Source organism: Cynocephalus volans, chromosome Y (genome assembly GCF_027409185.1).
Source record: "Cynocephalus volans isolate mCynVol1 chromosome Y, mCynVol1.pri, whole genome shotgun sequence".
Classification (NCBI taxonomy): Eukaryota; Metazoa; Chordata; class Mammalia; order Dermoptera; family Cynocephalidae; genus Cynocephalus; species Cynocephalus volans.
In genome coordinates, this window is record NC_084479.1 from 573233 (window position 1) to 596406 (window position 23174).

At 37.0% G+C, this 23174-nt stretch overlaps 1 protein-coding gene across 1 annotated transcript in view; it reads right to left on the reverse strand.

Moving 5' to 3' along the window:
• LOC134368947 (anosmin-1-like) overlaps positions 1 to 23174 on the reverse strand; it is a 177938-nt gene that overhangs the window by 47266 nt on the left and 107498 nt on the right. Inside the window, exon 4 of the mRNA XM_063085184.1 lies at positions 2169 to 2391. Coding sequence (XP_062941254.1) covers positions 2169 to 2391 — 223 coding nt within the window. The remainder of the gene's footprint in view (positions 1 to 2168; positions 2392 to 23174) is intronic.

Here is a 23174-nt window from a genome sequence, read left to right on the forward strand (position 1 = left end):
ACTCTTCCTAAGGAAAAGGGTTCCACAGACCCAGCAGAAGCAGGGAGAGGAAGGGAGCCTCCTCTGCAAGTTTGTTCTGGGCAGTAAGAAAGCAATCAGAAGGTAGGAAAGATGGTCACTACTGGGACCCCAAGATTGCCAAGGTTGATATGTGTGTCATCTGAATGGGCCCTTGCCAAGACAAGGGCTGGTCAGCAGGAGGCTTTCCCTGGGGCTGAGAGCACTACTGTCCTCTTTCAGAGTGTCTGAGCGGCTGAACTCCTTGCTAGGAATGCCAGCAGGGACTTCAAATGGCTACTCAGCTAAGACGCCATTGAAAGGCTGACTTCCTTTTGCTTACACACACTGACTTATTCATTGGTACCATGAAATGCTCCCAGGATGTGGAAACCAGCCTTCTCAGAGGGGCTGCTGAAGAAAGAAAGAGAAAAATGTCTACCTGTACATATACACCTTTTCAACTTAACGGTAGAGTCGCCTTAAAATGCCCATTATGCAAAAGTCATTGTCAGGTCAACAGAGTATTTTTATTCCATTTGTGGTTAGTTCTCCATGAATTCCTTCTGTCCACAAAAATCCAAGTTAGGAGTTACTTTGTAGTAGAAGAGCAACTTCAGAACTTTAATAAAAAGTCCATCTTATTTACTTAAGCATTTACATTCCAAGTGTCTTTGCATAATTAATCATTTATTCTGGCATTTCCTAGAATATTCCTCTTATCCTCAGTAAAATAGGCATATTTGAAATTCATACTGACTCTGCAATGTTTTTATAAAAAATATATATTTTAAGTTATATTACCACTTTAAAATGCCCAACTTTTAGAACGCTATAGGTTTTACAAATGTGATTAAAACAATCCCTCTTAAAGTATCCTATTTTATGTTAAATGCTAACAATGAATAGCATATGATCTATAATAACAGACTTTTTAGAAATTAAGTGGTTTTAGAATTTGTAAAAGTGATTTGATGTGGTTTATAATAAAAGGCATGAAAATAAGAAAACTTTAAATCCATTAAAGAAATATCACCCAGTAAGAAGAGGAAGCAGCAATTATTTTGAATTTGAGACATACTACTTATGCTAAGTTTCCAATGATCCTAGGATAACTGGATGGATTACAGAGATTTCAGAGGAGGGTATTTCCCAGGGGGAGATACAGGAATGGGGCAGGTACATTACTTCTGGGAGATGCAGATTGTTATGAGGGTTAACTAGTCAGCCAGCACATCATTCAAAACTGGCATTGCTGTTGAATACTGTTTTGTACATATTTTTTTTTAATTTACCAGTATTTTGAAATAGTATGTATTTGGTGTGTGTGTGTGTGTGTGTGTGTGTGTGTGTAAGGGGGAGGGGAGAGAGAGAGGAAGACATTTCTTCATATTTGTAATGAATAATGCCTACTGATTCATTCTTCTTTACTCTTCAAAGTAGAGCAGAAAAAAATAACAAAATGTTACCTATCACAGTGTACATTGAGTGTATCCAAAACTATACATAATATAACAGAAGCAGTTTGGCATCAAATAATTTTGTCCCATTAACAGAAAAAAACAAGTAGTACTTAGTACGAAGGAGTTAAGGGCTCTAGAAACTGCTTCTGAATGTAAACCACTACATCTGCTAAGTTGCTTGATAAATTGAATGACTCTCCATTTTTTGGAAGGAGGCAATTCCCTTGTTTAGGATCTCAAAACACTAATCAAAATATTTAAAGTCTACACAATGATGCTTTTGTCATTGGATTATGCCAACAGAAAAATCACAATAGCAGCATCCTTATTATGCGTTTTTCAAGTGTACCCCATCTCTAGCCTATTTTCCAAGAATTTAAATCTATTTATTCCAATGTACCCAGTAGAGCTAAATTGATTTATTCTTACTAGAGAAAAATACAAAACAGTTCATAAATTGCTGCTATCCTTCATATATGTTAAATTAAAAAAGAATTAATATTAATGCTTTGCTCTGCCCCATTTTGAGTTTATTTTGGATGATCTCTGTGGTCCATGAATATTTTAAGATGTGTGCATATGGCGTAAGTAAACTTTCTTAAAGTGTTGTATTTCTTGGACTTTTCATATCTATGGTTGACACCCTGCCCTGGGCACACACACTCCTGTGACGTGAAGTCTCTTCACATACTCTGCTTTGCTCATTACCTTTGTACAGAGTCTTGGGCACTTGGCAAGTGTGTCCACAGCCATTTGAACAACATTTCTTCACCCCGGAACACTCATTGTCAACTTCGCAACTTTCGACACAGGCAGCGGCAAACCCACTGGCTTTCTCCGGAGCCGGACAATCCCCCTGCTTCACCAGCAGGATGTACTTGAGGAACTCGCAGCTAGTCAAGCATTCATAGTTCTTCTTGGGGAAGAGGGGCTAAGAGACAGAAGAAGGAAAAAAATATATTCCATTAAAGTACATGAAGTCTGATTTCTAACACGTCTGAATGGAGGCTCAGACTTTTTATAACACCAAAACTTCTGTTGAATGTTTCATAAAATAGATGCATTTGTTTCTTGTTCCTTATCAAAGTGACATTTGGTGCTGATTTCCCAAAGCAATATGGCTCATAAGGGATGGTTTTATATTGCATGCAGCAGACACACAGCATGCAGATGCCCATGCATTTGCAGATCATTACATTCTATCCCAGTTCAAAGATAATCAGATAGTTATCAGAAAACTGGTTATAGGGAGGAGACACAGGTAGCCTCCCCCAACTGACAAAAGGCAGGAGCATGCCTAGGGACCCAGGCAGGACCTATGGGTACCCTCTCCCACCTGACAGAAGGCAGGACAAAGCCTGTGGACCCAGGCAGGAGTTGCATGTAGTCCCAACACCTAACAGAAGTCAGGAGCATGCTGCAAACACCACTTCCATGTGGATGGTCCAACACAGCCACCACCATAGCAACAGCTGCCACAAGGGCAGTTCATTGCCACAGTAGCACTCATAGCCACTAGGCAGCCTGCCACCCACTCAACTGCACTGACACAAGGAGAGACACCAACTGAGCACAGAAAAAGAGGCAGAAGTCTCTGTTCTCAAAGCTCATTCCAGAGTAACAGAAGGAACTGCTCTACCAGATGAGTAGACATCAGTGTAGAGATACTAGAAATATCGCCCCCCCCCAAAAAAAATTGACACCACCAAAGGATTACAGTAATTCTCAAGTACTATGCCTCATAGAGCAGGAAACTCTTGAAATGACTGAAAAGAATTCCAAGCAACAGTGTTGAGGAAACTCAATGATATATGAGAAGACTCAGTCACATAACAAAATGAAATGAGAAAAAATGTCCAGGATATAAAGGAGGAAATTTACAAAGAGATTAATACCTTAAAAAGGAATGTAGCAGAATCCCTGGAACTGAAGGATTCATTCAATGAAATAAAAAACACAACCAAAATCTTAAGCAACAGGTTAAAGCAAGCAGAAGAAAGGCTTTCTGATCTCAAAGGTGGTCTTTTTGAAATAATCCAGGAGGACAAGAAAAGGAAAAAACGAAACAGTGGAGAATCTCTGAGAGAGCTAGCAGACAACCTTTAAGCACACTAACACCCTAATCATGGGTGTTCCAGAAGCAGAGGAGAAAGGAAAAGGCAATGAAAACAATGTAATAATAACAGAAAACTTCCTAGTATTGGGAAAGACATGGACCTTCAGATCTAGGAGGCTCAAAGATCCCCAAACAAATTCAATCCAAAAATATCCTCTCTAAGACACATTATAGTCACACTGGCAAAGGTCAAAGGCAAAGAGAGAATTCTAAAAGCATCTATAGAAAAGTATCAACTAACCTATAAGGGAGACCACATCAAACTAACAGCAGACTTCTCAACAGAATCTCTACGGACCAGAAGAAAATAGGGTAATACATTCAAAATACTAAAAGAAAAAGAACTTCCAGCCAAGAATACTATATCTAGGAAGACTATCTTTCAGAAATGAGGGAGAAATAGTATACTTCCCAAACAAAAACTGTAAGAGTTCACCACCACATGACCAGTCCTACAAGAAATCCTCAAGGGAGTCCTGCACCTGGAATCTGAAAAATGATAATCACAACCATGAATACACAAGAAAGAAAAAAACCACTGGTAGAACAAAAATGCAACTGAGAAAGAGAAAGAAACTAAATCTTACCACCTCAAAAATTCAACAAACATCAAAGAGAAACAATAAAAGGGGAAGAAAGGAACAAAAGATATTTAGACATCTGTACAAAAATTGATAAAATGCCAAGATTAAGACCATACTTTTTGATAAAAGCCTTAAATGCAAATAGATTAAACTCCTCACTCAAAAGACAAAGACTGGCTGATTGAATTAAAAAGCTAAACCCAATGATATGCTCTCTTCAAGAGACTCATTTCACTTGTAAAGACATACATAGAGTAATAGGGAAGAAATGGAAAAGTTATACCACACAAATGAAAACCAAAAATGAGCAGGAGTATAGCTATTTTTATATGGATAAAATAGACTTTAAACCAAAATCATAAAAAGAGACAAAAAGGCTGCTAGATAATGATAAAGCCATCAATCCAACAAGAAGACATAACAGTCATAAATATATATGCACCCAACACTACAGCACGCAGATATACAAAGCAAACACTATTAGACCTAAGGAAAGAGAATGACCCCAGTATGATAATAGTTGCAGACCTGAACACCCTTCCCTCAGCAATTGACAGATCATCTAGGCAACAAATTAACAGAGAAACATAGGATTTAAACTACACTTTAGACCAATTGGACCTGGCAAATATCTACAGAATGTTCCACCCAGCAACTATAGAATATACATTCTTCTCATCAGCATATGGAACATTCTCCAGGGCAGAACATGTTAGGTCACAAATCAAGTCTCAACAAATTTTTAAAAATTGGAATCATTTCAATTACCTTTTCAAACCACAACAGGTTAAAACTAGAAATCAATAATAAGCAAAACTCTGGAAGCTATACAAATACATGAAAGTTAAACTATATGCTCTCCTGAACAACTTATGGGTCCGAGAAGAAATTAAATAGGAAATCAAAATCTTCTTGAAACTAATGAAAACAAAGACACATCATACCAAAATCTGTGGGATACTGCAAAAGCAGTAATCAGAGGAAAGTTTATCACAATAAATGCTTACATTAAAATAAAGATTTGAAATAAACAATCTATATCTACACCTCAAAAAAACTAGAAAAACAATAATAATCTAATCCCCAAATTAGTACTTAGAATGAAATAATTTAAATCAGAGCTGAACTGAATGAAATAGAGTCCCCAAAATGATACAAAGGATCAAGAAACAAAAATTGGTTTTTTGAGAAGTTAAACAAAACAGACAAATTATTAGCTATGCTAACTAAAAAAAGAAGACCCAAATAACAAAAATCAGAAATGGAAAAGGAAACAATACAACTGATACCACAGAAATACAAAGAATCATTAGAGACTATTATGTACAACTACATGCCAACAAAATTGAAAACCTGGAGGAAATGGATAAATATCTGGATAAATATAAACTACCAAGACTGATCAAAGAAGAAATAGAGAACCTGAAAAGACCAATAACAAGCAATGAGATTGAATCAGTAATAAGCAGTCTCCCAACAAAGAAAAGCCCAGGTATTGGATGGCTTTACTGCTGAATTCTACCAGATCTTTCAAGAGTAATTAATACAAATTCTCTTCAAACTTGTTTGAAAAATGGAAACAAAGGCCATTCTCCCAAACTCATTCTATGAGGTCATCATCAACCTGATACCAAAATCAGACAGAGATACAACAAAAACAGAAAAAACTACAGGCCAATATTTCTGATTAACATAAAAATCCTCAGCAAAATATTAGCAATCAGAATGTAGCAACACATCAAAAAAATCATACACCATGATCAAGTGGGATTCATCCCAAGGATGCAAGGATGGTATAAAATACTTAAGTCAATAAATGTGATATACCACATCAACAAAATCAAGGACAAAAACCATATGATTATCTCAATAGACACATTAAAAAGAATTTGACCAAATTCAAACATCCTTCTTGATAAAGAATCTCAGCAAATTAGGTATAGAAGGAAAGTATCTCAAAACAATAAAAGCCTTATACAACAAACTCACCACCAATATCATTCAGCTTTTCCCTTAAGAACAGGAATTACAAGGATGCCCACTGTCACCACTCCTATTTAACACAGAAATGGAAGTACTAGCCAAGCAATCAGGCAAGTGAAAGAAATAAAGGGCATCTTGATTGGAAAAGATGAAGTCAGACGGTTACTGTTTGCAGATGACATGATCCTACATATAGAAAAACCTAAAGACCCTGCCAAAAGACAACTCTTGGAGCTCAAAAACAATTTCAGTAAAGTTTCAGGATACAAAATCAACACACAAAAATCCATAGCATTTTTCGTACTCCAATAGCAAACTAGCAGAAAAAGAAATCAAGAAAGCAAGCTCATTTACAATATTCAACAACAATAAAAAAATGAAATACATAGGAATCAATTGAACCAAGGAGGTGAGAGGTCTCTAAAATGAGAACTACAAATCACTGTTTAAAGAAGTTAAAAAGTGCATAAAAAGATGGGAAAATATTCCATGCTCTTGGATTGGAAGAATAAACACAATGAAAATGTCCATACTACCCAAAATGATCTACAGATTAAATGCAGTCCCCATCAAAATACCAATGACATTAATCAAGCAATAGAAAAAACAATCCTAACATGTATATGGATAAACAAAAGACCAGGAATAGCCAAAGCAATCCTGAACAAAAATAAAATAGAGCTGAAGGAATAATACTATCTGACTTTAAATTACATTACAAAGCTATAGTAACCAAAACAGCATGGTACTGGCATAAAAACAGACACTTGGACCAGTGGAACAACATAGAGAACCCAGAATTCAATCCACATACTTAGAGCCAAATGATCTTTGACAAGGGCAACAAGGACATACATTGGGGAAAGGACAGACTCTTGAATAAATGGTTCTGGGAAAACAGGACATCCATGGCAGAAGAATGAAACTAGACCCATAAATCTTGCTGTATACCACAATCAACTCAAAATGTATTAAAGACTTAAATATAAGACCTGAAACTATAAAACTCCTAAAAGAAAACACAGGGGAAACATTTCAGGAAGTAGGACCAGGCAAAGACTTTATGAATAAGATCCCTAAAGCACAGGCAACAAAAGAAAAAACAAACAAATGGAATTATATCAATCTAGAAAACTTCTGCACAGCAAAAGAAACAGAGCAAAAAAACAACCTACAGAATGGGAGAAAAATTTGCAAACTATGCATGCAATGAGGGATTAATATCCAGAATATACAAGGAACTCAAAGAACTTAACAGTAAACACAACAAGTAACCTGATTAAAAGATGGGCAAAGGAGCTACGTAGGCATTTCTCAAAGGAAGATATACAAATAGCCAATAAACACATGAAAAAATTCTCATCATCAATAAGCATCAGGGAAATGCAAATCAAAATCACATTGAGATATCATCTCATGACAGTTAGACTGGCCATTATATAAAAGACAGAGAATAACAAATGCTGGTGAGGATGCAGAGAAAGGGAAACCCTCATACACCATTGGTGGGACTATAAATCAGCACAGCCGTTATGGAAAACAGCATGGAGGTTTCTCAAACAACTATAGATAAAATCACCATATGATCCAGCAATCCTCTGCTGCTTATGTACCCAAAGGAATGGAAATCATCATGTCAAAGGGATAACTGCACTCCCACGTTTGTTGCAGCTCTACTTACAATACCCAAGAGTTGAAACCAACCTATATGTCCACTGACAGATGACTGAATGAGGGAAATGTGGTATATATACACAATAGCATACTACTCTGCCATAAAAAAAAAGAATGAAATTCTGTCATTTGCAACAACATGGATGAACTTAGAGAAAATTATGTTAAGTGAAATATGCCAGAAAGAGAAAGACTCCATTTCCTTACTCATAAGCAGGAGCTAAAAAACAAACAAAAAAAAATGAAAAAAGAAAGAAAGAAAGATGCAACAATCGCAATAATCCATTGAACTTTCAAAAGCAAGGAACAGAACCGAGGCCACCAGAGGAGGGAAAAAGGGAGGGGGAGCAGGGGTTAGCGAGAAATGGGTAAAGAGCCACAAAAAATGATTATATTGTGTAATGATAAATATAGTAATTATCCTGATCTGAGCATCATATATTACACACAAGTATTGATATTCAATTCTGTACCCCACAGATATGCTTCAATGAAAAAAATATATGCTTCAGTGAAAAAAATTAATTTAAAAGAACTGATTATAAATATTCACAAAACATGTTGAGTACAATTTAAGGGCACTTTTTGGAATGTATACATTACATATATTTTCGTTTTCTAACAAGTCATACATTTTATTTGTTTCATATACCATAAATACTAATCAATATAGGTTAGCAGTAGCCCTATGGAATCTTTACAATGCCCACAATGGTAAAGCACTTATTGGTATATCACAGAGTTCTAAGTCTGTTCATTGAACATATGTTAATAATGTCCAACTTTTAAAGTAAATGTGCACATAGGATGTTTTATCAATATGAAAATGCCAATGAGTTGTACAGTAAAAGAACGTGAATCTTCATTAAAAAATTAACGTACAGCCATGTTGTTGGTGAAATAATCAGATTCTGAGCAGCAACTCATGGATGGCATTTTGGTTGAGCCCAGAATCAATCAACCATTAGTGAGACTAGGAAGTCCTTGATTTATTAGGAGGATGCATTACTTAAAAAGCATGAGTAGGATGAAAAAACCATTTATCACATGCACCTTTTCCTTGGGAAAAATGGCTCAGGACAGCATTCGGTCATCCCTGAGACATGGGCTACATCAGAAAATCACAGCCACCGAACTGAGGCACTGATGAGGCTCCTATCAGCTGCCCACCCAGGAAAGAAAGGGAAAGGATGCTGTCTGTGCTTTGGCTTTCTTTTGCCTTATGACACTCAAGAGAATGGCCAAGATAGCCCCACCAGCCCCAGCCCCCAAATCAGCCCTAGCCCTAACCACCCTTTCGCCTTATAGAAGATGGATCATAAGAAAACCACTATAGTCCTAATTTTAACCTAAACCTCCTATCACCTTTATGAAATATGGTTGATGCAATAGCTACTCCACCCCATCCCTGTCCCTCTGAGTTCACTTTCACTGGAACACACCTGCCCAGCCACATTAAACTTCCCAGCCTTCCTTTTCCCTACAAGCGGATGTGTTATCATGAATGGGACATGATCAGAGAAGCTTTGTGCCACTATACCCAGCCTTTTCAGTAGGGGAGGCACACCCACAACCACATTCTCCCTTACTAGCTGGATGTGGGTGGTGCCACACTTGGAGGGGATGGCAGGGCCACAAGAAGGAAAGGGGGTGAGCTCAGCTCCTCACTGAGCCTTCCCACTTGCTTGCCCCAGCATGGGGCTTCCCCGGGCCTACAGGCCGGCCTCCCCTCACACTCCCTCTGTGGTTCTCTGGCGGGGCTGGTGTCATGGGGCATCCCCAGACAGTGTTGGGAGGGCAAGGAAGTACAGGCTGGGCCGACTCTCACTCCACCGCACCCTGGACTCCGGCCCCCAGTAAACTTCTTGTTACCGGGAGGCAGATACCATCTCTGCAGCCACCAGTTCGGAAAAACGCCTAACCAATTTCTGGTTAGGAATAGTGTGGTTGGAGAGTTGCCGAGTTCGCTTGAACCTGCCGGAGAGGTGACTGCGGGCAGGCAACGGACTCGGTCTACACTGGGGGGATTCAAAGGTGAACTGTGTGCTCCTCCCCCGAGGAACTCACACTCTGGTGTGGGAAATAAGACAAGTGCACAAATAACCACGATACCAGGAGGAAGGTGATAAGTCCCAAGAAAGATCTACACAGTGCTACAAAGGCACCCAGAGCGACCGGTCGTCTGTGCCTAGCAGAAACCTGGTAGACTTCCTGGGTGAGGCGGTGCCAAGCAGGGTCTTGAAGGCCCAGCTGATAGACGAGGGTTGCAGAAGACACGTCCCAGCCCAGGCCAGTGCACACAAAGCAGGGAGACATCGGGCTAGGGAGGCGGAGACTCAACAGAAACCACACATCCTGTGGGGTCGCCACTGCGTGATCCAACAGCCGGTGCCAGAGCGCACAGAACAGAGAGAAGTCCTGCATGGGAAGTGGAAGCTCAGCAGAGACCACACACCCTGAGGTACCACCCCATGATCCAGGAGCCCAGCAGAGTCCAAGCTGACCAGAGAGATAGCACCCTGGAGAGGCCCAAGACCCGAGGCAACCACACACACAAGGCACTAGAGGCCAACTGAGCAGTCACGGACATAGCCATACCAAATTGGCAACCACAGCAACATCTTAGTTAGTCAATAGTCTCAAACCTGTGGACTGTGAAACCCCCTGCCACAATGAATAAACATCAAAAAAAAGATACCAGAAATACAAAAAATCAAGAAAGTACACCACCAAAAGTTAATAAATCTCAAACTCTAGATCCTATAGAACAAGAAGCCCTTGAAATGACTGACAAGGAATTTTGAGTGATAATTCTAAGGAAACTGAATGAGATACAAGAAAACTCAGCTAGACATCATGATGAAACGAGGAAAAGTATACAGGATCTGAAAGAGGAAATGTACAAGGAAATCGATGTCCTGAAAATAAATGTAGCAGAACTTGCTGAACTGAAGAAGTTATTCAGCAAAATAAAAAACACAACGGAGAATTTAACCAGCAGGCTTGTCGAAGTTGAAGTGAGAACCTCTGAACTTGAAGATGGGCTGTTTGAAATAACACAAGCAGACAAAAAGAAAGAAAAAAGAATCAAAGGCATTGAAGAAAATCTGAGAGAGATATCAGACAACCTTAAGTGCTCAAATATCCAAGTCATGGGTATCCCAGAAGGGGAGGAAAACAGAGACTGCATTGAAAACATATTCAACAAAATAGGGGCAGAAAACTTCCCAGATATAGGAAAAATCACAGATATTCAGATCCAGGAAGCTCAACGATCTCCAAACGTATTCAACCCAAAAAGGTCTTCTCCAAGACATGTTATAGTCAAATTGGCAAAACTCAGAGACAAAGAGAGAATCTTAAAAGCTGCAAGAGAGAAGCGTCAAATCACCTATAACGGAGCCCCAATCAGGCTAACATCAGACTTTTCATCACAAACCCTAAAAGCTAGAAAGGAATGGGATGATATATTCAAAGTACTAAAAGGCAAAGATTGCCAGCCAAGAATACTCTACCCTGCAAAGCTATCCTTCCGAAATGAAGGGCAAATAGTATATTTCTCAGACAAACAAAAACTGCGGGAGTTCACTACCACACGACCACCCTTACAAGAAATCCTCAAGGGAGTACTGGGTTTGGTTCCTGAAAAATAACTACCACTGCCATAAAAACCCAAGAAAAATCAAAACCCACTAGTATAATAAAAATGGCATTCATGAAGAGAAAACAAACAAAAAAAAATGCTATCTACAACCTAAGGAACCAACGAACACAGAAACCATAAAGTAAATCAGAAAGCAAGGAACAAAAGACTCCTAAGACAACCAAACAACCAATAAAATGCTAGGAATAAATCAACACCTTTCAATAACAACTCTTAATGTAAAGGGCTTAAATTCCCCAATCAAAAGACACAGACTGGCTGACTGGATTAAAAAGGAGGACCCAACTATATGCTGCCTACAAGAGACCCACCTCACCCATAAAGATTCACACAGACTAAGAGTGAAAGGATGGAAAAAGATTTACTATGCAAACAAAAGAAAAACGAGCTGGAGTAGCTATTCTTATATCTGACAAAATAGACTTTAAACTGAAAACCATAAAAAGAGACAATGAGGGACACTACATAATGATAAAAGGACTGATCCATCAGGAAGATATAACAATCATAAATATGTACACACCCAATGTTGGAGCAGCCAGATTTATAAAACAAACTCTGTTAGACCTAAAGAAGGAAATAGACACTAATACCATAATAGCAGGGGACTTGAACATCCCACTGTCAATATTAGACAGTTCATCTAGGCAAAGAATCAGTAGAGAAACACAAGATATAAACAACACTCTAGACCAATTGGAATTGGCAGATATCTACAGAACATTCCATCCAACAACCTCAGAATATTCATTCTTCTCATCAGCACATGGATCATTCTCCAGGATAAATCACATATTAGGTCAAAAATCAAGTCTCAATAAATAGAAAAAAATTGGAATTACCCCATGTATTTTCTCAGACCACAATGGATTAAAACTAGAAATTAATAACAAACGAAACTCTGGAAACTATACAAACACATGGAAATTAAACAGCATTCTACTTAATGACATATGGGTCCAAGAAGAAATCAAGCAGGAAATCAAAAAATTTATTGAAACTAATGAAAACAATGATACATCATACCAAAACCTGTGGGATACTGCAAAAGCAGTATTAAGGGGAAATTTATTGCATTAAGTGCTCACCTCAGAAGAATGGAAAGATGGCAAGTGAACAACTTAACACTTCACCTTAAAGAACTAGAAAAACAAGAACAATCCAAACCTAAAGTTAGCAGATGGAAAGAAATCATTAAGATCGGAGCAGAACTGAATGAAATTGAAAACCAAAAAACAATACAAAAGATCAATGAATCAAAAAGTTGATTTATTGAAAAGATAAATAAAATTGACAAACCATTAGCATGGCTAACAAAAAAAAGAAGAGAGAAGATTCAAATAACAAAAATTAGAAATGAAAAAGGTGATATTACAACTGATTCACCTGAAATACAAGGAAACATTCGAGACTGCTATAAACAACTATGTGCCAACAAATTTGAAAATCTGGAGGAAATGGATAAATTTCTGGACACACACAAGCTTCCAAAACTGAGCCATGAAGACGTAGAAAATCGAAACAGACCAATAACAATAAAGGAGATTGAAGGTGTTATCAGAAGGCTCCCAACAAAGAAAAGCCCAGGACCAGATGGATTCACAGCAGAATTTTACCAAACATTCAAAGAGGAATTGACACCGATTCTTTACAAACTATTCCAAAAGACTGAAACAGACACAAATCTCCCAAACTCATTCTATGAAGCAAACATCATCCTGATACCAAAACCAGGTAAAGATACAACCAAAAAAGAAAACTACAGGCCGATATCTTTGATGAATATAGATGCAAAAATCCTCACTAAAATATTACCAAACAGAATACAGCAACATATATGTAAAATTATTCACAATGATCAAGTGGGATTCATCCCAGGGATGCAAGGTTGGCTCAACATATGCAAATCAATAAATGTGATACACCATATTAATAAAATCAAACACAAGGCTCATATGGTCATCTCTATAAATGCTGAAAAAGCATTTGATAAAATTCAACATTCATTCATGACAAAGACCCTCTATAAGTTAGGTATAGATGGAAAGTATCTCAACATATTTAAAGCCATATATGATCAACCCACTGCCAATATCATCCTGAATGGGGAAAAGCTGAAAGCTTTTCCTTTAAGAACAGGAACTAGACAAGGATGCCCACTCTCACCACTCCTATTCAACATAGTGTTGGAAGTACTAGCCAGAGCAATCAGAGAAGAGAAGGAAATAACGGGCAATGAGACTGGAAAACGTAAAGTCAAACTGTCCCTGTTTGCAGATGACATGATCCTATATATCGAACAGCCTAAAGCCTCTACAAAAAACTCTTGGAGTTGATAAATGATCTCCGCAAAGTAGCAGGATACAAAATCAACACACAAAAATCAGTAGCATTTCTATTCTCCAATAGTGAACATGCAGAACGAGAAATCAATAAAGCCTGCCCATTTACAATAGCCACCAAAAAAATAAAATACTTAGGAATTGAGTTAACCAAGGAGGTGAAAAATCTCTATAATGAGAACTACAAACCACTGCTGAGAGAAATTAGAGAGGATACAAGAAGATGGAAAGATATCCCATGCTCTTGGATTGGAAGAATCAACATAGTGAAAATGTCCATACTACCCAAAGTGATATACAAATTCAATGCAATCCCCATCAAAGTTCCAAAGACATTTTTCTCAGAAATGGAAAAAACTATCCAGACATTTATATGGAACAATAAAAGACCACGCATAGCCAAAGCAATGCTGAGCAAAAAAAATAAAGCTGGAGGCATAACACTACCTGACTTTAAGCTATACTACAAAGCTATAATAACCAAAACAGTATGGTACGGGCATAAAAACAGACATACTGATCAATGGAATAGAATAGAGAATCCAGAAATCAACACACACACTTACTGCCATCTGATCTTTGACAAAGGCACCAAGCCTATTCACTGGGGAAGGGACTGCCTCTTCAGCAAATGGTGTTGGGATAACTGGATATCAATATGCAGGAGAATGAAACTAGACCCATACCTCTCATCATATACTAAAATCAACTCAAAATGGATTAAGGATTTAAATATACACCCTGAAACAATAAAACTTCTTAAAGAAAACATAGGAGAAACACTTCAGGAAATAGGACTGGACACAGACTTCATGAATATGACCCCAAAAGCACAGGCAACCAAAGAAAACATAAACAAATGGGATTATATCAAACTAAAAAGCTTCTGCACAGCAAAAGAAACAATTAAAAGAGTTAAAAGACAACCAACAGAGTGGGAGAAAATATTTGCAAAATATACATCTGACAAAGGATTAATATCCAGAATATACAAGGAACTCAAACAACTTTACAAGAAAAAAACAAGCAACCCAATTAAAAAATGGGTAAAAGAGCTAAGTAGGCATTTCTCTAAGGAAGATATACAAATGGCCAACAGACATATGAAAAAATGCTCAACATCACTCAGCATTCGGGAAATGCAAATCAAAACCACACTGAGATACCATCTAACCCCAGTTAGGATGGCTAAAATCTAAAAGACTCTGAACGATAAATGCTGGCGAGGTTGTGGAGAAAAAGGAACTCTCATACATTGTTGGTGGGACTGCAAAATGCTGCAGCCTCTATGGAAAAGGGTATGGAGGTACCTCAAACAATTGCAGATAGATCTACCATATGACCCAGCTATCCCACTGCTGGGAATATACCCAGAGGAATGGAAATCATCAAGTCGAAGGTATACCTGTTCCCCAAAGTTCATTGCAGCACTCTTTACAATACCTAAGAGTTGGAACCAGCCCAAATGTCCATCATCAGATGAGTGGATATGGAAAATGTGGTACATCTACACAATGGAATACTACTCAGCTATAAAAACGAATGAAATACTGCCATTTGCAACAAAATGGATGGACCTTGAGAGAATTATATTAAGTGAGATGAGTCAGGCACAGAAAGAGAAATACCACATGTTGTCACTTATTGGTAGGAGCTAAAAATTAATATATAAATTCACACACACACAAAAAAAAAAACGGGGGGGGGAGAAGATATAACAACCACAATTACTTGAAGATGATATGACAAGCAAATAGAAAGGACATTGTTGTGGGGGAGGGAGGAGAGGAAAGAGGGAGGGAGGTTTTGGTAAGGGGCAACAATAATCAACCACAATGTATATCGACAAAATAAAAGTAAAAATAAATAAATAAATAAAAATGTTTGGCATGTGAGGAAAAAAAAAAAAAAAGAAAGAATGTACACATTACATGCACTGAAAGACAATACTTAATTCCCAAAATCGATGGCCCCTCCCTTACCAGCTGAGATTTAAGTAGAAATAATTTTATTAAATCTGGCAAGTGTTTACTGCTTGCTAACTTGGAAACCACATTGACTTAGTCTGCACCATTGTATAATAAGATCTAATCAGTTCATACTTTTTCACATATTAAAATAGAATGTGAATCAAGAATCAGACAAAATTTGGGTTCTCTATTCACATGTCATTCTGATTATGAAACATGTGTTCCCATTGAGCATAAAAGGAGAATCATAAAGAATCCAATAATCTAGACTTTCCAGTTGATGTGAGAGTTGTCCTATACAGATATTCGATAATTTTCATTTTGGTACAGATTCAAAAATGATTTCTGTGATTATTTTGAGGACCATGGAAACAAATATGTTTATCTTTGTACTTAATGTTCCTAGACTGATAGATGATCTTGAAATAATACAGGTAACATTATAAATATTACGTGAGGTAACTCACAAAAAGAACTAAGCACTATTGTGCATAGTTGGCCCATAATACACTCTCTATAAAAGTTAAGTAATTTGTGTCTTTTTTCTTTTCCCACTGCTATAAGTTTACTGTGTAACCTTTCAAAATTTTTCTGTTATTATGACAATAATTTTGGAAAACCCAAAGACAGAACAGCAACTCTGAGTCTTCTACAGTGCCCTACCATCAGGTTCAACACTGGAATCTATATAGAGAATTGTACCTTATCAGAACTTGTAAGAGAGGGAGAGTCCAAGTTTTTGTACTTCAGTGAAGTTCATCTTACAGTAATGTGTAATGTGGATTTGATACAACAATCCTATAGAAGAGCTCTATTTAATTGCTCTATTGTTTATGTTTATCAAAGACAAATTTTGATGTTTTCTGTCAATTTTCTTCTATAATTCTCTTGGATTAAGTTGCAAAAATATTAATGGCCAGATTATAAATTAGAGAACATATGGAATTTGTACATGTTCTCTCTGTGTGTACTTAGTGAGAATTTACTAGTTGTATAGAATAAAGAGAAAAATGTGTACAAGTCAGGGAAAATTACACCTGAATATTAATTTTCTAGATGTAAAGATAATGTGTAAATTGGTCCCCTAAAGGCCACTGGAAAATCTGTGAACAAAAGTCATGTGGGTGTCAGAAAATAACTTCTGACCACTAAACACATAAAATTTCTTGTGACTTGTTACAAGTTAGTTACTCAGAGACTTGTCAAGAGGAGCATAAAACTATTAGAAGAGGAATCATTAAAGTCATTATGAATATAATGCCCATCACCTTCATATAAATGAAACGCATGTGACAACATGTGTTTAGAATATGTGCTAAATATTCTATTTCTTACTTATATGATCATATCCAGTCAAGTAAGGCAGATTATTAATTATACAATTAATGTAACTACAATTTCTTTATAAAACTATTCATATGAAGAATTTCACAAATCAAACAAATGTCAGTCTTTACCAGGTCATTGGCTCCATTTTAAAATTTGGAAAAACTATGGTTTCTATGTTCATTAATTTTTGTTTGTTTGTTTTTCCTACCCCACTGTCCCAAAACTAAGAAGGAAATAGTGTTAAAGATTATGTATTTTTCTAGAGTACCGAGTACCTAATAAATATCATTACACATCCAAAAAGGGGATAAAGTAAAGTGGTTAAAAAAAAAGAAATCCTTAGTTGCATTGGATTAAGTAAAAGATCCTTCATATTTCAAGGACTATAAATACTGTATAATATAATATATTAACTTATTCTTATCAATCATATCTACATATCATCTCCTAGGAGCTAAAAACCAAAATGTGTTTTTTAGTGTCTCACCTGGGCAATATGCTAAGATCCACTGAGAAAAAATGAATTAAACATGATTTTACCTGTGTCGAGTGGCTAAAAACAAAATGAAATACTAACAACAGGTCCCATCTCTTGAATCTTTTTTTAAAGACGACACTATTATCTTTGTGTGGATTGGCATACAATGCAAGATGTCACACATTAAAATAATTTGTGCATCAATAGTGAAGTAATGAACATCCAATTCAACAAATTACCTTCATATGTTTAAAATCATATCAATATGAGGCCTCAGCTATGGAGAAAATACTGCACTTGGTATTCAGTTCAGTTCAACAGAATTGTACCATGTGCCAATTGTCTAGGAATATAGCAGACTTTGCAATGAGCCAGGGCATGGGTAGGGTCTTTTCCTGCTCCAGCCAACAATCAGGAATGCAACGTTGAATATAAAATCTCTGAAAATGGGAGCTCCATCATTAGAATCACTGTCATCATAATTACAACCATCACCACCACCACCACCACCACCACCACCATCATCATCACTATCATCATGATTAACATCATCCTCACCACCAACACCACCACCATCACTGTCATCATCTTATTATCATCATCACCATCACCACCACCACCAACGCCACAGTCACTGTCATCCCCATCACAGTGGTAGTTAATTGCCAACTGAGGCTAATGTCCACCATGTTCCACAGCCTATACCAGGTTCTTTATTTCCTCATCTCACTTATTCCTCTCCAGCCCCCACAACCATTATCAATTCCATCTCACAAGTGAGAAAACAGAAGCTCAGGGAGATATAACAAAAATAAGTAAAAGGAAAAAGGCACATAGAGTGAAATCCTAGGGAAACCAGATGAGCCTCCAAGTATCTCCTCCCAGTAGAGTCACGCAGGATGTGCTTAAGTCCTCCAGCAACGAGTTGTGACAACCATGTGAAATATTGTCAACCAGAGAAGTTCATCAGAGACTCAGTATCCAGGGTTTTTATTGGAAACTAGTTAAATAAGCACCTTCTGACTGGCATGTACCATAAATCCAGACTCCAAGAAAGAAAACAGGTGTTTGGCATAAACCACACTGTGTGTACAAACAGTTTAGGAACAGTGAACCCCTCTTTCAGTTAGGGGGTGGTGGGAACCTTCTCAAAATGTAAGTTTCCAGATGCCAGCCGAGGGCTCATGGTTGGCATTTCTGAGAGAAGTCTCAGCCCAGCTGTGTTAACTCTTTTCTAAACAGTAAACCATGGCTATCTCTGGATGGTAGAATTTGGATTAACAGTTTGGTTTTATTTGTTACTCTTCTGTGTAGTTTGTCCTACTAATTTTTTTAATGGGTGGGTATAGTTTCCACAAAAAATAAAGACATTACAGTTGTTTTGAAAAAATAGCAAAAATGCTACGTGACTCTTTCAAAGAAGACATCTAAATACTAAGCATGCATGGAATAAGAGCAATAATTTTCAATTCAAATGTTTCTAATTTATGCTTGAAAATGCAATTATGATTTGCTTGGAAATTCAATTATAAATGCTAATTTCTAAGATGTGGTTGCATTTAATTTGGTTCCCAGTCAAATTATAGACATTGGCCAATAAACAATATAAAATTAGGAGACAATCAGAAACATGCGTATGAGGAATGTCACTTTCTCATGAGTACTTATCTCTTTTTTCAATTATAGTGTCTTTACTTATGTTTATAGCAACTTCCTTCTTGGCATGCTTCTATTTATTTGTAAGGCAAATGTGTCCCCTTGCATGGGGGTAACATATGAGTCAGAAACACTCCAAAATCTTGCTGCAAGATCTTTGGAAGATCATTAGACATGCAAATAATTTGAGAAATTCAAAAATTCCTATAGAAGTAAGGATAATTAGGGCACTACATTTAAACCATGATTTCTTTCCCCATTTCCTCCCTGCCAGCATTCTGACTGCCTTCCAAAAGAGAGACAAACTGGAAATAAACATCATAATATAATGAGTGAATATCTGGTTAAAAACACAGGAGAGGCCCTAATCCAAGTGGAAGAGGTCAAAGAAAGCACCCAGAGTATGACAGCTGTCTTAAATTAAGGGGATGTGTAGCTTTTGAATACAGGTGGCTTCCAGACATCAGGAATAGACTGTGCAGAACCAGAGTAATCAGAGCACAGTCTAGGGAGCTTTAACTAATTTGTTTATTTGACAAAAACTACTTTTGCCCATTGAAGACTGTGGGAATTGACTTCCTGATGTATACAACTGTAAAACTGAACGAAATATATGTATCAGCTTTAGTCAGATATTGGGCAACATGTAGCACAGGACAAGAAACCCTGGAAGAAAGGACACAAGTGAGGTAGGTGAGCCCAAAGTTGGCCAAAATAAATGGCTGGGGGTAGTTTCAAATCCACAGTGCAAGGAGGGGTGACCCAAAAAAAGTCCTGCAATTTGTCTGAGTTGTGGAGAAAGAAAGAAAAGTTTGAGGAGACTGAGGTGCCTAGATCTTGGGGGCAGAATATCAGGGAAGATAGAAACCTAGAGAGTTAGAGTAACCCTTGGATTTCTGTCTGCATACTGATTTAAATGTGCATGGCTTAAAACCCCACAAGATTGGGGAAAGAACAACCAGACAATAGGGCAAACAATTCCTAGAGTTCTAACAAGGACTCACATTCCAACCAATGTAGTGAAGAAAATGCACAATTCATGGAGCATTAGACTCATCAGAAGGTTATCACCTTAAAAATGGGATAAATTAGCCCTAGACTAAAGGCTACTCTGAACCTGCCCTACGAAAGTCTAAACAAAAGCCTCAAAAAAGCAAGCTGATCTCAAGTAAATTAACTGCATGCCAGACAAAGCCTTATAATTTTTAGAAAAATACAGCAAAATTTAGAACATAAAAATATGACAGCCCATCAAAAATCATCAGGCATGCAAAGAAGCAGAAAGATAGGACACATAACCAAACAAAAAAAAGTAACCTACAGAATAGAACCAGAAATGATAGGGATGGTGAAATTAGCAGCAAAGAACATTTAAAAGCTATTATACGTATGCTCTATGTGCCCAGGGGGTTAGAGAAAAACATAAACACAGAGACAAGAAAAGACTCACATGGAACTCCTAAAAGTAAAAATAAAGAAATGAAAAATATGCCAGATGGGATTTTTTTAAATGTGGGACACCAAAGGAAAGATCACTTGAGGGAAACTTGATGGCATAGTGATGAAAACTATTGAAATTAACCAGAAGGCTGAAAATGACAGAAAAAAAAATGATTACAGACTCGTTGACCCATGAGACAATATAAAGTTGCCTAACATGTATAATTAGACTTCCAAAAGGAGAGAAGAGGGAACATAGGACAGAAAAAAATAAATAAATATTGGCTGATATGTTAAAAATTTAATTAAAACTGTAAGCCTGTAGTTAGAAGACTCTCAGTGACCTCTAAAGAGAAGAAACATAAAGGAACTCCAGTCAAAGCACACCCTAGTTATATTGCTTTATATGCCTGATACAGAAAGAAAATCTTAAAGGCAGACAGAGAAATAAAGACACTTTAAAACAGAAAAAGATAAGAATGCCAGAGTTTTCAGAAAATATGCAAGACAGAGGAAAGTGAGGAGATATTTTAAAAATACAAATTTAAAAGAAAAAATTGCCAGACTGCAATTCTATACCCATTGCATCCTTCAAAAATGAAGGTGCCATAAAGACTGTCTCAGATACACAAAAGTTAGCCAGCAAGTAAGCTTTACAAGAAATGTTAAAAGCAAAAGGAAAATAACAGATGGGCATTGGGATTACACAAAGAATAAAGACCTCCAGAAACAGTAAATATGCGAGTATATGAAAAGATGTTTCTCTCATTTCTACAGCTCCAAAAGAAAATTGTTTAAAGCAAAAAAAAAAAAAAATGTAATGTGGGGCTTATAACATATGTAGAAGAATAATCTTTGATGTTAACAATACAAATAACGGGAGAAGAAAAACGGAAGTATATTATTATAAGATTCTCAGATTATACATGAAGTCATTAGAAACAAAATATATTCTGGTTCAAAAACCAATTCTCAATAAATTTAAAAGGATTGAAATCCTATGAAATATTTTTCTTACTGTAATGAAATTTAACTAGAAATCGATATAAAGATGTCTGTAAAATTCCTAAATATTTGGGCCGGCCCCGTGGCTCACTTGGGAGAGTGTGGTGCTGGTAGCGCTGAGGCCATGGGTTTGGATCCTATATAGGGATGGCCAGTGCGCTCACTGGCTGAGCGTGGTGCAGACCACACCATGCTAAGGGTTGTGATTCCCTTACCAGTCAAAAGGAAAAAAAATTCTTAAATATTTGCAAAATAAACAGTATGCTTCTAAGAAATCCAAAGAAGGAATCAGAAAAAAAAATTAGAAAATATTTGAATAAAAATAAAAACACTCTATATCACAATATGTGCGTTGCAACTAAAATAGTGCATAGGGTAAATTTTAAAGAATAAAGTGCTTACATAAGAAGCAAAATAAGGTCTTAAATTAATTGTCTAAACCCCCACAATAAAAAAGTATATAAAGAGGGGCAAACATCCAAAATAAGCAGAAGTAAGGAAGTAATAAGGGACAGAAATAAATAGCATATTTATTGCCCCAAAATAGAGAAACCCAAATAAAAGAAAAAGCTATTTTTGAAAGGGCCAATAAAATTGACAAAATTCCACGCAGATGAATCAAGAAAAAAATATCAAATACGCAACTTACCGATGTCAGCATTGCAAAAGCGGTTCATCACTACAGACCTAACAGACATCAAAATGCTAACAATAAAGGCTAATTAGGGAGTAATATGAACAGCTCTATTCCTATAAATCTGATAATTTAGATCAAATGGAACGCTTCCTAGAAAAACACAAGCTACAAATGCTAAGGAAGTAGAAAACCTAAATAGCCCTACATCTACTAAAACAATTGAAATTACATATAAAACTGTCCCTCTAGATAAATAAATTTTAAGCTCCTATGAGAGTCAGAAAAAGACCTCTCCCACTTCTTAGAAAAAAAATAGATGTCAGAATTCCTGCCCCATGGAAGTCCCACTACATCAGATAAAGAAAAGTCCTCTCTCCGTTCACTGATTCAGTCATCAGTCCACTAGGCATAAGAGACACAAAGACTAAACTTCAATCTTGCCATTACGTTTACAGTGCATTTGGGAAGAGAGACGAATTAACAATCACAATTCTGCCTCTTGAATGATGAAATAGTATTGCTGTTGTTGTTTTTAATTTATAAAGCACTAGCTTCATCTGCTGATTTTTAATCATTTCCAGCAATTATACGTTTTCTCCTCACAGAACAGGGAAGAAATTATAAGAGACTTCATACGATTAGTAGGCAGTTCCACGTGAGTGCTTAGGAGCAAACCCCAATAAAGAGGGACGTCCACACGCTTTGCCACTTAAAGGCTAGTCCATGGTGCACAGCACCAGCTGCGACTGGGAGACTGTTGGCAATGTAGACTCTCATGTCCACACCACACACCTACTGAATCAGAATCTGCATTTTCAGAAGATTCCCAGGTGACT